Source organism: Notolepis coatsorum (assembly GCF_963971535.1).
Source record: "Notolepis coatsorum genome assembly, chromosome: 18".
Lineage (NCBI taxonomy): Eukaryota > Metazoa > Chordata > Actinopteri > Aulopiformes > Paralepididae > Notolepis > Notolepis coatsorum.
Window position 1 is genome coordinate 52,512,442 of NC_140182.1, and position 17,612 is coordinate 52,530,053.

Below are 17,612 nucleotides of genomic sequence, written 5' to 3' on the forward strand. Positions count from 1 at the left end.
ATCTGCTCTCATTCATTCAATTCTAGATAGAATTATCAAATGCAATGCCTCTACACACTGTCAGGCGTCAGACAAATTTTTAATGGTGCTGTTCACGATGTAGAACACACGGTGGCGCAATTGCTCTACAGCTCACTTTGCCGGCAACTAAGCAGGCAGGGGGCGGTGATCATGTTGCCGGAATGTGGCTGAAAGTACACCACTCTGCTCCGGTGGGTGGGGGGGGGGTGCGAGACAGCGCTCAACACAAGAGAACCTTAATCATCCACCTCGCTCCACCTCCCTCTCCCATATCGCATGTCACACCCTGAAAAAAGAGCCCCCCAGGCCCGCGTCGCTTCCATGAGGAAGTGTCACTAGTGCTCCACTCGCGGAAGTACTCTGGTACTCGGCCGACAGCGACCTGTGTTCAGAATTATACCGGGAGATTGACTAATGCTCGCCCGCAGAATATAATAGTAATAATCAGCGCTTACTAACGTTTAGCGTCTCCGCTATTTCTGACCGAATTAGTCAACCTTTCTTTTTTCTAATGGCAGATTCTTATTCATAGGTATTTGGTCGAGTTTACACACGCTGTAATGTGGTATCAGAAATGTATAGAAATATGATAAATATGATAAAATGATAAATATCGATAAAAACGGACGTGGTATCAAACGAACACGAATTTAAGTGGTTAAAATTCCGAAATATCTGTAATTTGTTACAGATATCTTGAGATTAGGCTATTCATGTTAATCATGGAGGGGAATTTAAAAAAAATAGTAAACAGTTAAAATTATATGGCTTTGATCCAAGGCCCATTTTTGTCAAAATCCTAGGGAGCCACAAGGGTTAAGAGAGTAAATCAAGTTAGACAGAAATACCTGGAAATACTCAGTGATAAAGGAGCCCAGTTCGGTCTTGAGAAGCCACCTGCAAAGCCACAGAACAGCATGAAACACTATGATGGCTGTGTGGCAGTTTCCTGTAAATCTACTTTCACTTTCAAATTTCTAAACCTGCAAAACTAGCTAGAGCACCTACAGTAATGATATCTAACATTTCCATATAAGTAAATGTCTATTTTGCCACTCTCTATCACCAACTGATATACACAATAGTGATTCTATATCCCCAGTTCATGAATGCTTTTAAATTTGCTGTTGGCTGTTCTTAACACTGGTGTCTGGGAGGACATTCCCTGGAAAATCATCCCACACACAGGAAGTCATGTGTTTTATGTCACCAGCAGCAACAATGGTTTGTTTGAGTTGGCGTGCATTTTCAAGATGGAAAGCAAGTTAATACAGTGCAAACATGCAACAGCAATGATCACTTATCACCAATAGGTCAATAGATCTCACCAAAATAAACAAAAATTTGAATCTTACTGATTACCACTTTAACTCTCCCTCACAGAAAACATGATACAAACAGGTAGTTATTTTTTTTTGCCGTATCCAATCCAATCCAATCCAATCAATGTTCTGGGTGCACTGTCCTGTCCAGCGTATTGCAGTATACACATTGATAGTCCTGTCTAGCGTATTGCAGTGTACACATTGATAGTCCTGTCCAGCGTATTGCAGTATACACATTGATAGTCCTGTCTAGCGTATTGCAGTGTGATAGTCCTGTCCAGCGTATTGCAGTGTGATAGTCCTGTCCAGCGTATTGCAGTGTACACATCGATAGTCCTGTCCAGCGTATTGCAGTGTACAGTACGTCACCTGATGCTCTCGTTGAGTGTGTACAGCTCGTTAGCCTGCAAACCTCCTCCCTGGAACACTCTGATCACGGCTGTTTGGACACTGAGGAACAACACAACAGAAAAAGAATCAGAACAAAAGGTCAATAGGGCACTATGGCGACAGCATAGGCTATAGCAGGGGTTCCCAAAGTTTTCAGGCCACGACCCCTGAAATAACGGTGTCAGAGAGCCGCGACCCCCACTATTATAGGGGTGGTAATTTTTTTTTTTTAATTTTATGTATGGTTGAAACATGCAAATGTTCAAACGCACACGCACTAATAAGCATTGGAGGCTTTACATTTTTTTTTATTATTATCTTTTTCCACCTTCTTTTTCCGTTTTTTTCTCCCATCCCAATGTTAGTCGTTATGCCAATTCCCAATCCCCTTCCTGGTCGTTGCGCACTCTACCCCCTACCGTCGGTCTGGGAGGGCGGAGACTATCACATGCTTCCTCCGACACATGTGTAGCCAGCCCACCGCTTCTTTTTCACCTGGCAGCGCGGACTCTCACTGGGAGAGTGTAACGTGTGGAAGGTCACACTACCTCTCCCAGATCCTTCCCTTGCTGTGCAGGCGCCCCGACCGAACTGTAGGAGTCGCTGTTTACAACGACCAGGACCCACCCACGCCGGCTTCCCACCCGCTAACACTGCCAATTGTGTTAGTATGGACGGTCGGCCAAGCCGGAGGCATCACAGCCGGATTCGATCCCACTGGCTCTGTGGTGGTAGACAGACTCCGGCCGCCTGCATTGGAGGCTTTTAACCAGGGCCGGACTGGGGGAATCATTCAGGCCAGGAAATATAGTGCGAAATATAGCCCCAGTCAGGCCACTTTTTAAGCTGGGGGTCTGGGGGTCCCCCACCAGGATTTCTTTTGTTGCAAAGACTTAATTTACTGCATTCTGGTGCAGGATTTTTTCAATTTGTACCCTTTAAATGCCAGTGTGTGTGATGGCATCACAAATGTTGTAAAAGAAACACACAAAAAGTGAAATATTTGCAATATATCAAATGCAAAGTAGATTTTTCTGGGGGGGATTATTACAGTCTAGCATGTGTCAATGATTAGCAACAACACTGGTTTTGATATATTTTTGTCAGCGAGAGAGAGAGAGAGATAGTTATAGACTAGTTAGACTGCGTTACCCTGAGTTTTTTTTTATTCTTTTTTTTGTATGATTCTGGAAATCATCTCGCGACCCCCCCGCGGATGCTTTGGGAACCACTGGGCTATAGGACCAGGCTTGTGACTGAAAGGTGGCTGGTTCAAGTCCACAGACCAGCAGACAAAATCTCAGCAGGGCAAAAGTAAACAACATGTCACTGTGGTTATACTGGGCAGCTCCTAGTGGTCAACAGTGTCAGACTGTGATTGTACTGGGCAGCTCCTAGTGGTCAACAGTGTCGGACTGTGATTGTACTTGGCAGATCGTAGTGGTCAACATTGTCTGACTGTGTTGTACTTCACTCACTGCCCCCCCCCCCCCCTTCACATGCTTCCCCATCCGTTTCCCACAAAACATCCTGCCAAATGAGGGGGGGGGGGGGGGTCAGATCCTTTCAACCATTCAGATGTACAAGGCTCGTTTCCATTTCCCCCCATTCAGTCACATTAAACCCACTCACAACACTACCAACACATGGTGAGTTCTGTAGTATTAAATGTGATACAGTAATAATAATGTATTCTACTGTAAAGAATGTAATAAATGTACTAGTGTAACTGAACCAACAAAATATCCAAAATGGCTGGTGTGGAAATCAGTGGTCTCTATCTTTTTCATGTCAAGGACTGTAATGATGGTTTTCTATCCATGATGTCTTATTTGATACAAGAAGGGAATACTTAATTAATCTGATATTATAATAATCAGGAGACCATTTCTCCAAGTTCAATAGGATTTATTACCTGGTTTATTACCAGGACTGGTAATCTGGCATAACGGGCATTTTCCTCTCTGTTTCTCATGTCAGATCAGATGCCGCTCAGAGCCAAAAATCTGTGGATGGATGATGCCAGGCAAAAGCAATGTATAAACAGAAGCGCAAGGGGGGTGCGCAGAAATTGTGGGCCAATTTTTTTTTTATCTAGAGGCGGATGCCGCCAAATGTGTGATGATAACAGAAATGTTTGCTGCAGGGGCTGCAGCTTCAACGTCATCCACAGTACCCGACATTGTGCAGCAACAGGTGGCCCACTGCCAGGCAGAGGAGCAGACACAGCCGGAGGAGCAGGCGTGTGAGCATGACAGGGCCGAGGGACAGAGTGAGCAGGAGGAGAGTGTAGCGGTAAACAGGGAGTAGTACCTTCATGATTAATAGAGACTCGCAGGGAGGTAGTGTGTGTGTGTGCCATGCCATGATGACGATGATGATTAATTCAATTTATGTCGACAATAATATGATCAAATACTCGTAACGATAAAAAAAAATTTGTATCTACTTTTTCTCCCCATTTTCTATTTTTCTCCCTTCCCCAATTTCGTATTGTCCAATTCTACCCTCCCCTGTCTCGAACGTTGTTAGGCCATGCCTCCCACAGGCCGGCTGCAATGTGGACGAAGCCTTGCATCACGTGTCCCCTCCGGTACTCGAGGAGGCAGCCGTCGCATCTTTTCACCTGCACAGCGCAATCTCTCAGCGGCGAGGGTCTGTGTGGGAGGGACACGCCGCCCCCGTCGCTTTCTGATTCTACTGCGCAGGCGCACCAACCGACCTGTAGGAGTCGCTGTCCACAACGTCCGATCCCCACCCACCAGCTTCCCACCCCCTAATACTGCCAATTGTATTAGTATGAACGACCAGCCAAGCTGGTAGCAACGCCGAGAGCTGGGCTCGAACCCAGCATCTCCTGCGTTTGTGGCGAGCGCCTTGCCCACTGCGCCACCTAGCCGCCCCCTCGTAACGATATCATAAAGTAAGACTGTCAACTACTGCTGGTGGTCTCTCAGTCAGTCAATGTCAAATAGCGCAGCATAAGCTATTGGCATTGTTTTTGTAGCTAGCATAGTTCCCTAATGCAGTCGCAACTCCGGCTGACTATTCTAACGTTAACTAGCTAACGTAATTTTTTCAGCATCGCGTTGGCTAAGCCCATGTTGCTGTGAGTGACCTAGGTCCATATCGTACACCTGTACAACTTCGGTCTCCGTTGGCCAGCAGCACGGGTGAGTAATCTAGTGATATATATCTGTGTGGCTCTAGCTGTCAGTGCTGAATAGACAGCTAGCAGTGCTACCTTGACATTTGGCACTGATTGATCTAACATGAATAGGTACTCTGTAGTACTGATGTAATTCGGCTGGTACCACATTTGGAACCAACCCTACGTATAGCCAGACCTCTCTCTGCACATTATGTTAGCGCTGTGCCGACCCAGGAGACATGGTATAATGATATCAAGCTAACTGGCCAGTGGCTATACTTGCTAGCATGCTAGCTGACACTCAACAACAGTGAAAGTTGTAAATAGGTCTCTCTCTCAGATCACAATTCGCCACATATTTTTTTTATTGACATGGTTGCAGGAGGGATTAGGATTATTTTAAACATCTGACACTTTTATTGACCCTATCATATGAATGATCAGATCTGATCGGAGAGTCTGATATAATTCTGAACAAACACACCCTTAGATAAAGCTATTACAAGGATAATCTTCAATAATATATATATGTGATAACTTGGTGTAATTACAGTAAACACATGAGACAATGGGAGCCATGATAAGACTACATTTCCAAGTAAAACTCCTGTGGATCCGACCCGGCAGCATGCAATGTAAACACAAAACAGAGACTACTGGTCGCGTCTCGTTAATAATCATTAATTCTGTCTCATCATGTTTCTGCAGTAATCCTGAAAAGGCACGGATACTGAATTTACAATGATATGATATGATATTTTCATTTATAATGCGCCCCCCAGCCAATTTCTACATCGGTCTGGGGCGCAGCCCGAAAAAAAAGGGGGGAAAAAGAAGAAATAGACAGGACAAAGGAGACAGGGAACCAGGCAGACGGACAGACAGAGAACACAACAGCAAAGTAAATCAATGATCCTCTAGTCTAGAGCGAAAAGGTAGGTTTTAAGCAAGGCCTTGAAGGTCTGTAAGGTGTTGGCAGACTTAGGCTGAGGTTACACCTTTCGTATCATCTTCGTATTGTTTTCTTATACGTATCGCCGCGTATCGCCGCGACGTCATGCGCCTCGAGTCACACTTTCGTTTTTTTTTCGTTTTTGTCAGCCAAGCACACTGATGTAGTACACTGCCAAAGCAGTAGGTGGCAGTAGGTGGCAAACATGAAGGCAATTTCAACCAATCAGAACGAATGTGCCAATACACTTCCTGGTGGAAGCTCCAGCAAAAGAAAATGTCAATAAGGCAGGCGCCTATGCCGCGCCACCATCTTGCTTTACTCAATGCAGCAATAATTTTTTTTTAATCATGGTTTTGAATTAGATTCTCTTCCTCACTGGGAGCCAATGGAGAGAGACAAGGACTGGGGAGATGTGGTCCCTCATTCTGGTGCCTGAGAGCAGCAACATTTTGAACACGCTGGAGGGGGAAGATGGTTTTGTCAGGAAGACCAGAGTAGAGGGAATTGCAGTAGTCCAGTTGTGAAGAAATGAGCATGATGATGACTTTCTGAAGGTCGCTGGGGGAGAGGAAGGACTTGCTTTTTGAGATGATGCGCAGTTGGAAAAAAGACACAATCATCATGGCTGTCAAACTTCCTGTCAACATTGCATACCATTGTGTCCTATCTTCATAATGCCATATTTCAAAATAGTGTCACACCCCTCTGTGACACAGATCTTCAAACGGCACTGTGTTGTTCTATATTATACGTATAATGGGTTGTAAGAAGGAACGTGGTGGATTAGGTGTTGTCGAGGAAGATTAGGCCGTATAAGATTTAGTCTAAGAGACCCCCTTTTGAGAAGATGTTCCACAGCTGTCTGTACTGAGATAATCGAGAGAGTGACACCTATGATCACAACACATCAGGATAATTGTCAGAGAGAGAGGAAGGGGAACTCAGGATGTCTTTCCTGCTACATCCTGGACACACACACACACACACACACACACACACACACACACACACACACACACACACACACACACACACACACACACACACACACACACACACACACACACACACACACACACACACACTAACTATCACCTACTTCCTCTCTACATTCCTAACACTTGCTGTCTTTTTTTCAACAAACCACAAATAAGAGTTAAAGGATAAAGATTTAACAGAGGAGGTGAAAAAACCATAGGATTATGAGGCTAATGAGGGGAGCCTGGTTTCAGTGGTGCTTGTTAAATAGACACACAGGAGACACACAGGTAGAATCTGCAATGCTGTCAAACAGCGACATCCAAAGCAAATGTGCACACTGTGACAATGAGGATAACTGATGCCTGATGGGGACGATTCAAAAGCGGGGGGGCAACAGTTGCTCAGGATGTAATCGTCTGGTAATCAGAAGGTTCCCAGTTAGATTCCCGCTCCTCCCGGGCAGCGTGTCGAAGTGTCCTTGAGCAAGACACTTAAAGGAACCCTCCAACATTTTGGGAAATTAGCTTATTTGCCATCTACCCTGGAGTTAGACAAGAAGATACATGGAGGAACCTACTTCCAGTGACTGACGCTAAGCTAGGCTAACAGTGCACGTCTTCCTACTCCTACTGCATGCACAGAGAATAAAAAGGGTATGTATCTTTGTTACATCCCAATGTATATATTCCCCAGTGTGTGTCTCCATGTGTGTGTGTTCTCCATTTTTCTTTCCTCCCTCCAGCCATTGTTCCCTCCACCATTGGTCCCTGCCAGGCCTGCCCTTCCATTACCCAGCACAGCACCGATTGGTGGATGGTTTTCCAGACTCCAACACTCAATCAACACCACCCAATCATGGATCACCACACACCTGTTAAAACATGGCTTCTCACTTCAGTCACTCTCTCTCTCTGGCATGAGGCTAGGCCTAGTGTGATTTTGTAACCTTGACTTTGACAATATTGCATTTCGTTTATTGGCCTTTGTGGTTAGTGGAAATTGCCTTGTGTGTGTATGGCCACAGAGAGAGCATTGTTAGTTATAGTTTGTTTTTGTATATATTCTGCCTTTGTTGTATGTATCATTAATGTGTTTTTCTCTCTTTTCTCAGGAAGCACAGATGGGGTGAGCTGCCATTTCCTTTGGATATTGTTTTCTCCTGTTTTGGTTAGGTAAGGGTAGTTTAGGTAATGTAATTTCTTTTACCATAGATTAGATTGGTTTATTTGGAGTATAGTGGTGTTTGTTTGTTGTTTTGGCCTGGGCTCACCCTTGAGCTACATGTGCTTCCTTTGCATCTATCAATAAATATCATTGTTGTTTACAAACGTGGTCCATCTTTTTTGTCAACCAACTGTTATGTTACAGCCCTTTACCCTTAGACTCACAGGGGTCGTAACAATCTTCTTGTCTAACTCCAGGGTAGATGGCAAATAAGCTAATTTCCCAAAATGTTGGAGTATTCCTTTAACGCCTAATTGCTCCCGATGAGCAGGTTGGCACCTTGCATAGTTGCCTCCACCATCGGTCTGTGAATGGGTGAATGTGAGGAACAAAATTGTAAAGCGCTTTGGATAGAATCGCTATGTAAATGCCCCATTTACCATTTACCATCATCAACACAGAAAGATGTTTACTGACGACTTTCACCATGTAGAACAAACTTTTCTCCTGACATAAAGGTAATCTCCACGGTCTAGTTGAGCTGCGTCGTAGTGAGTTTGGCACAGTGGCTAGCTTCCTGCCTTCCCGCAAATGTGCCTAAAATATAATTTCATTTTCACATTCCTATTGTGATTCTGGGTGAGGTAGAATATAATGCATCATATCTCCAGAAACCTTGTAATTTGCGGTTTCATTCGGTATATGGCATGTTTAAATTTTTTTAATTTCTTTATTACAGGAAAAAAATATTTAACATTTACAGTTGTAGATATTGTACATTTTCCATCTTTTTTCTTTTTTTCCCTCATTTTCCCACCCCATCCCCCCACACCGAGGTTGTTGACAAACACATCTGCAAAACATACAAACACATAGCATAGATGTTGCTGGGAAAGAAAAACAAAAAACAACAACAATATCAATCAGACCCATCTGCATTGTGTACAAATATTTAGATAAAAAGAAGAAAAAACTAAAAACACAAAAGAAAACTCTCTAGCACGGATGTGGCTGTGGAAGAAAGTCATCAATGATATTATTTCACTCTTTCCCCCACCCCTACTTATAGTGTTGTGGTAATTCTTGAATAGTTTAATCTTCTGCAGCTGTGTCCCTCGTTCCCCTCTCCCTCCCCCAGTTACCCACCCACCCCCCCGGGGTCTCATTCACACCCATACATACCAGGACAGGGAAGGGGGGGGGGGGGACATTAGAAAATAGGAATAAAATAATAATAAAAGATATGGAAGTGCAGTTAGAGGTGTAAAGCTCTATCCTTTCTAAGTCTCTTCATTGATAGTCAGGGTATCGATGTGTTGCAGAAATGGTTGCCAGGTCACATGGAATGTTTCAAGGGAGCCCTTTAGGGAGAATCTGATTCGTTCAAGCCTAATGCAATGTAGTGAGTGGGTGGGGAAGGGTGTATCCACTTAAAGAGAATACGTCTCCTAGCGAGGAGGGTAGTGAACGCCACAACTCGTTTTGCAGCCCTAGATGCGATCGAAGGGGTATTCGGGATACCGAAAAAGGCAGTGAGTGGATCAGGGTCTACCGTCACACCCAGGACCCTACTCGGTGTATCAAATATTGCAGTCCAAAACTCTGAGTTTGGGGCACGTCCAAAACATGTGCATATAATCGGCTGGAGATTGTTTACATCTATTACACGCATCCGTTCTATCCGGGTATATCTTTGCTAACCTCGCATTGGTGTAATGAACCCTATGCAGGATCCTACACTGCAGCAAACTGTGTCTTGCACATATAGAGGAGGTGTGTACAAGGTCTAATATATGATCCCATTGTTCATTTGTAATGATAATTCCCAGATCTTCGTCCCATTTGGCTTTTAGGGAGTCTAAGCAAGTTGGGTTCATCCAAAATATTTTATCATATATAATTGAGACAAGCCCTTTCCGCCCGGTGCCAAGCGATTGGAGAGGGTCAGTCCTAGAGTCTGGAGGACGGCCAGGGAATTGTGGGAATTGGTTCTGAACAAAATTTCTGATCTGAAAAAAACTGAAAAGGTGGGAGTTTGGAAGACCAATTTTTTTTGATAATTCTGCAAACGAGGAGAACACACCTCCGGAGTAGAGGTCATTAATGGTTAGCAAACCTTTGTTCGCCCAGCTTCTGAATACAGGATCAGAACAGGACGGTAGGAATAGGTGATTGTGAGAGATTGGAGCTAGCCCAGACGGAGCGTGTAGGCCAAATTGTTTCCTAAACTGATTCCAGATTTTCAAAGTATCCCTTACGATTTGGTTCCGAGCCACCTGTTTAATAGGGATTGAAATGGGTAGTTGGGATGTTGCCACAGACCAGAGTGAGTACTTTAAAGAGGAGACTTCCATCCGAGCCCATTGGGGTTGGTCTTCTTCCTCCCTCCTGGTCCTCCAGTAAAGGAGTTTGTTTATATTACATGCCCAGTAGTAATAGCGAAGATTAGGCAAAGCCAAACCCCCTTCTGATTTGGGAAGTTGCATAATCGTCCTCTTAATACGTGCTCTTTTGTTACCCCACAGGAATGAACCTATAAGTTGATCAATCGAAGTGAAAAAGGCTTTATTAATAAATATTGGTATATGCTGAAAAGCGTATAAAAATCGGGGTAAGAGACCACCATCTTTATCAGGTTAACCCTTCCCAGAAGTGAGAGGAGGAGAGAGGACCATCTTGTCAGATCTAACTTAAAGCGATCCAGCAGAGGACGAAATATTTTTGCAAAGAGCTCCGTTTGTGATTTGGCCATAAAAATCCCTAGATATGTGAATCCTTCCGTGGCCCTTTTAAAGGGGAAAAGCGATTGAGGAAGCCGTTCCGCAGATGCATTAACAGGTAAATATTCACTTTTCTGGAGATTAAGTTTGTACCCAGAGAGCTGCCTATGCTGTTCTAGAATATCCAGGATAACAGGGATGGACGATGACGGATTGGAGACATAGAGTAGGAGATCATCGGCATACAATGAGAGTTTATGAACCAGGCCGAACCTCTCAATCACCTCAAATCTGTCCTCACTGCGAAGCTATTTGGCTAAAGGTTCTGCGGTGAGCGCGTAGAGCAAGGGAGAAAGCGGGCATCCTTGACGGGTGCCACGATAAAGCGCAAACTGGCCTGACTTGGTACCATTCACATTAACCGAGGCCACCGGGGACGAGTATAGGAGTTTTATCCATGAAATAAAACCCGGGCCCAAACCGAATTTCTCAAGTGTATGGAACAGGTATCTCCATTCCACTCTGTCAAACGCTTTCTCAGCATCTAGGGAGAGTACCATTTCTGGTGCACCAGTCGTGGTTGTGAAAAGGTTATTTAACAGCCTTCTGGTGTTAAAGAAGGATTGCCTGTCTATGATGAAACCTGTCTGATCCGGGTCTATCAGGAATGGGACCACCTTCTGAAGACGGCATGAAAGGACCTTAGCCAATATTTTACAATCCACATTAAGGAGGGAGATTGGTCTGTAATTGCTACAAAGTAGAGGGTCTTTACCTTTTTTGAGCAGCAGGGACAATGACGCCTCTGATAGCGTTGGTGGCATTTGGCCCTTTAGAAGGGAGTCGTTATATACTCTCAGTAGGAAAGGAGCAACCAACACGGAGTACGTTTTATAAAATTCTGTAGTATAGCCATCTGGCCCGGGTGATTTACCACTTTGTAAAGATTTGATTGCCTCAGTCACTTCAGAGATGGTTATAGGCGTGCCTAACTCTTCAGCTTCCGCTTTATTCGCTTGAGGGTACTTGAGAGACTTGAGGGGGTTTGGGCGATCCCAGTCCTGCTGGGAAGACTCCGACGTGTAAAGTTTGGAATAATAGTCAGAGAAAATTTTAGAAATTACCGTAGGGTCTGTTGTAGTGACACCTAATTGGGATTTTATCCTGGGAATCAGTCTAGAGGCACTCGCCACTCGTGCTTGGTACGCAAGTAATTTTCCTGCCTTGTCCCCCTGTTCGAAAAAACGTTGCTTGGTGTGCAGGAGTAGTCTCTTGATCTTACTAGTTGAAAGCAAATCATATTGTGATTGAAGCTGGAGTAGTTTTTTATATAGAGCAGGGGTGGGTTTAGACGAGTACTGGATGTCTAATCGTTTAATCTCATCTGATATACCCGTTAATTTGGATTGTTCCTGCTTCCCAAAATGAGAGGTAAAGGAGATGGCCTGTCCGCGGAGATATACCTTAAAGGCCTCCCAGAGTATGTCACTGCTAACTTCAGGTGTGTCGTTTATCTCAAAGAAGATTTTTATTTGTGTATGAATAAAATCCTTAAATTCAGGTTCAGATAATAAGTGGGAGTTGAATCTCCAAAATTTAGAGGGTGTTCTACCCTGGGGGAAGTTAATTTCAACGGATGTCGGGGCATGATCGGAAATTACTATACTATGGTACTTAGTAGAGACTACATTATGTAGTAGTTTTTCATCTAGTAAAAAGAAGTCTATCCTCGAATATGTGTGGTGGACATGGGAAAATAAGGAGAAAAGTTTATCGGTAGGAAATTTTGTTCTCCAATGGTCTATAAGGCCAAGCTGTTCCATGTGAAATTTTAGGATGTTCGCCGCTTTGGAGATGGTAGTACGTCTATCCGAAGACCTGTCAAGTTCTATGTTTTGGACCTGATTAAAGTCTCCTCCGATAATTATGTGATGATCATTAAGGTTAGGTATCGAGGAAAATAAATTGGATACAAATTTATCATTGTCCCAATTTGGTGAATATATTGAGGCCAAAACCACCGGAATGTTCTGCAGCCTGCCCGACACTATAACATATCGTCCGTCAGGGTCAGTTAAAATGGTGGAAGGCTCGAAGGGTACATCCCTATGTATAACAATTGCAGCTCCCCTGGCTTTTGCAGAGAATTTAGAATGAAAAATGTGTCCCATCCATGCTCTCTTAATACGGGGGATATCTGAGGTGCAGATGTGTGTCTCTTGTAAAAAACAAAGGTCACCCTTGAGATGCCGTAGGTGGTTAAGTACCTTGTTAGCCTTGATAGAGTTATTCATCCCTTTGACATTCCATGAGACGAAACGGATGTTCCTGCCCGTCACTGCCATGTTCTGTTAAGTATATACATACCTGAGTTGAAAAGATGAAACATTGGAAGAGAGGAGAAAGGTAGAGGGGGATAAAGAAAGGGGGGGGGGGTTGACGCACACACATGCACCCACACAACCATACACAAACATACTCACCCGGGGGTACATCCCTTGGTCCCTAAGGGAACAGTAACAGCCTTTGTACCTCTCAGGATACGCTCCTTCCGGTGGAGACTTCATCCTCACTCCTCTTTTCCCCTCTCTCCCGTTCATTTCGAACAGTCTCCAATATGGTTATGGATAAACTTTTAAATTGTGTTAAAAGAACATTCGAACAGCCAAAAAAATTTAAAAGAAAAAACAAAAGAAAAAAGGATGAATAAATTCAAAAATTTAAATTAGAATAACAATGAAAGATATTTGCAACACGACTCGGGGCTCATCCATTAGAGCATGGACGTAAAAGCGCTACTAATGACTCCCACTAAGGAGTGTGACCCATAAAAAGTTGAGAGTGAATGAGTATACCGAGGCGCTCCAGTGTGCCTAAGTCAGTGTTTCTCAAAGTGGGGGGGGCGCCCCCCAGGGGGGGCGCAGAGGCATGACAGGGGGGGCCTTGAGATTTATAAAAAAAATTATCACTAAAGTGCTATCTGTTGCAGCTGCACTGTTCTCCATGAAAATACCATTTCTCAAAATCTGAAAATCATTATTTAATAAAACACAGAAAAGGATCACCAAGTTACTCTGGATAAAAAAAACCTTTACAGACAACATTGAGACAAAGCTTCCTGACACATCTCCATCCAAACTCTTGGAAGAACTCTTTGAAATCTCATCTGATACCACCTGGGGAGCTAGTGGTGCTGAGTACCAAGTATCTCATGATGCAGCAGTTAAGGTGTTGATACCATTCAGCACCACATACAGTATCTGTGTGAAGCTGGCTGTTCATCCATGACAGCTCTGAAAACAAAATATAGGGCCAAGTTGAGCCTTGAGGATGACATGCGTGTTGCCTTGTCAAAGACTGACAGCAATAAAGACTGTTTGCTTATTTCCTATGTGTGGGCTTTTGCTCTGACGGTGCGCCGGCCATGGCAGGGAAAAGGAGGGGGCTACAGGTGCTCATCAAGGGGGTCTCGCTCATTGCAGCCACTAATGCTGTGATGACTCACATAATTTACTTACATTTTCTCTTTTTTTGCACAAATTGCAAAGTTCTTTCACAAGTTTTTTCACTCGTTTTTCACAAAGTTTTCTATCTATTTTTTTTTAAAGCAGTGTCCTTGAATTGTATTGCAATGTTACAAGATGTCTCTATTTTTGAAAAAGCAGTCCTGAGTGTCCATTGAATTGTATTGCAATGTTACAAGATCTCTCTATTTAAAAAAAAAAACACAGTCTTTGAGTGTGTATTGGACTGTATTGTTATGTTGTTGCACAATTGCACAGTTGTAAAGTGGTTGCACAATTTGAAAGGTCACGATATTGGTGTTATTTCAATACATTTAAACATGGCCCATTTCATGACTATTTTGTTGGGGCGAGGGGGGGGCGGGCCCAAAATATTTTGGTCCGCCAAAGGGGGGCCTGACAGAAAAAGTTTGAGAAGCACTGGCCTAGGTCAACCTATAATTCAGTGGACCTAGGCAAAGCCCGCTTCCAACCTATAACAGCTCGAAGAGAATGTCTTTAGCCCCTGCTACCATGCCAACTAGGGATATAAAAATTGCAAAACCTTGACAGAGTTGAAAAAGAGGCGCCACTTTTTTTTTCTTTTGTCTATAAAAAAATATATACATATATGTAAAGAGTAAAATAATAATAATCAAGAGGTCTATGCAGTTACAGGGGTTACACGAATCAGGGACCTCAAAATGTACCTAAAATATGTAGAAAGGTAATGTGGTTAGCTACATTCGGCAGTGTTAGAGACCTGTACCTTCAGACAGTAAAAAACAGCGTGTGCAAATTAAGTTGGTTCAGTCAGTACCTTGAGTACTTCCTGAAACATGTATACAAAACCCCCACTACCCAATAGATACTATCCGGTTTGTTTGTATTGAGACCCTCAGATAGTAAGAGGAGCATGTGCACCCTGAGTATGCTCACCCTGCATAGAGAGTCATATGTATATAAATCCATACAAAAAGAAAGGGCAAATTAAGTTAAGAAAAAAAGAAAATTATATATATATCTAAAAAATAAAAAAGGCACTAACAAAAATTACGAAATAGGGAGCAGAAGAAAATGGCATGCAATTAGTCACAAGGTCATGGCTATAGCAACCTGAGTGGCATAGGGTTCCCTTTGAAGGAGTCATTCCGATTGAAATAACAATATTACCCTTCTGAGGCATAGGTGGCCACTCTATTGTGACTGGGCACTGTAATCCAACCAAAGTCTACAAGTTCAGCCGCACATTTAATATGTCGTAATCATGTCTATTGCTGTTGGTGTTGGTTTCAGCTGGCCCCGAGGTGTCCGTTAGACCTAGGTAAATGGTCTAATAAATTCAGGCCCAGTCTCTGTACATTCCAATCTGCGCATTGAGTACTCCTGAAGCATACACATTAGTGGTCTGCAAGGGCCTTGAAATAAAGCCCGAGCCCTGCCCGAGCCCGTGAACTTCAGGCCCTGCCCGAAAATAAGCCTGACTGTAAATAATATTTTAAGCCCTAGCCCGCGTGAAAACCCGAAAAAGATTATTATTATTAAAATATAAAAAAAAATTGTATTTGTTTTAAATATTCTAAACACTTTATATATTAACTTAATAAATAAACAAAAACTAAAATGTCCAATAGGTCTGCCTAAATAACGCATATCACGCTGAAAACTAAGAAGCATTTACATAGCCTGTTTCGCTCTTATTAGAATGCCGTCTCTCCCAGTGCTCGCTTATAGACTGACTCACACATCAGCCTCGTAAAACGTATTGAAGGCTATAGAATCTTCTTTGACACACACACACACACACACACACAACACACAATAGCCTACTCAGTCACTATACAAACGCACAACAAAACAGGTAGCGACCCAGCAAATAATAAACATCACTCACCACGACGTCAGCAACGCGGACATACATCCCAAGAACAAATTAAAACGTTCGCCAACTGGCTATATTCCAACACAACCAATCGAGTTGAACTTGTCCCCTGAGTTCTCCCTGCGCGCTGCGGTAATTACATCCAAATGTTTCTCTGGCGCAAAAGAGAAAACGAATCTTAAGGAAAACGAAGGTTATCCTATAACCCTAGTTATATATTTAAAAAAAAAAAAAAAAAAACGGCGGTGCCCGGGCCCGGCCGAGCCCGAATTATTTATTAAAAAAAAAGCCCTACCCAGCCCGAACCCGCCGGGCCGGGCCGGGCCCCGTCGGGCCTGTGCAAGGTTGCAGTGCACTAATACACATAGAACCTTCATTATCCTGTCAAACCGGTCCAGTCTATTTATCTTGCAGCCTCTAAACAGAGGGAACGTCTACAATTTGAATGAGAGAGAGACACATGTAAAAGAAGAGCTAATAAAGAATAATAAAAAAAAGGGGAATTAGAAATAAGTGTAAATAGAATCCGCGTCGGCTATTTGGGAAGCATAAAGTTCTGTTTAAGAAGCCAGTCCGCTTAATGTCAATAGCATCTCCCCATGAAGTGTAAGTGTCAGGTCTAACACGGTTGACCAGTTTAGCCCAACCGATGTCTATAATTTCAGTCTCGCATTCTACATTCATTGTTCATTGCTGCCGGCGTCAGGTTAGCTTACCCCTAGGTACTTGTTAGGTAGCCGTCCACGCTAGGCTAGCTTGGCCTTGAGGTACGTTTCAGCATCGCCAACAGACATGAAGCGTAATCTGTCCCCGCTCTCCTCCGTAATCATCAGTTTGGCCGGGTAATGAAGACTAGGCCTCAGCCCTCGTTTGTAAAGTAGTGCCATCACATCGCGGTACGGTGCTCGCTGTTCCAACACAGCCGGGGTATAATCCTCGTAGAAAGCTATTTGTTGACCGTCGTACTGCATCTCTGCCCTTCTCTTTCTGGCCTCCCGGATCACCCGTTCTTTGGTTTGATAATTATGGAACCTGATGATAACAGGCCTAGACTTTTCACCCTGCTTCGGCTTAGCTGCTAGCGACCTGTGTGCGCGGTCCAATTCTGGAGGGGTAGGGAGGGTTTCTGCCCCAAAAACCTGGGATAAAAGGGTGGCGAAGAAGGATGTTGGTCTCGGGCCCTCAATCTGTTCTGGTAGTCCAATGATCCGAAGGTTGTTACGCCGCCCTCGAGCCTCGAGGTCCTCCGCTTTAGCCTTTAGCATAGCATGGCTAGCCCTCAGATCGGCACATGTAGCCTCTAGCGACGCAATTCTTTCGCTTACAGATTCCGCATTCTCCTCCAGGGACTTGACCCGCTGTCCGTTGTCGGCCACGTCCGATTTCATTTGGTCAAGTTTATTTTCCAGAGTGGTAATGGCTTTTCTGAACTCTGTGGTCATAGCCTCTTTGTGGTTTTCAAGCAGGGTGGCTAGCCAGGCCTTGCTAAAAGCGTCGTCCGCCTCCTCTTCTTTCTGAAC

General features: G+C 43.8%; 1 protein-coding gene across 2 annotated transcripts in view; it reads right to left on the reverse strand.

The window, feature by feature from the left end:
• The window catches only part of prr5l (proline rich 5 like), a 117,233-nt gene that overhangs the window by 63,823 nt on the left and 35,798 nt on the right, over positions 1 to 17,612 (reverse strand). For both annotated transcript variants that reach the window (XM_084334833.1, XM_084334832.1), the window contains exons 3-4: positions 1,716 to 1,796; positions 870 to 918 (exon numbers count right to left, since the gene is read on the reverse strand). In XM_084334833.1, the coding sequence (XP_084190959.1) occupies positions 870 to 918; positions 1,716 to 1,796 (130 nt within the window). The remainder of the gene's footprint in view (positions 1 to 869; positions 919 to 1,715; positions 1,797 to 17,612) is intronic.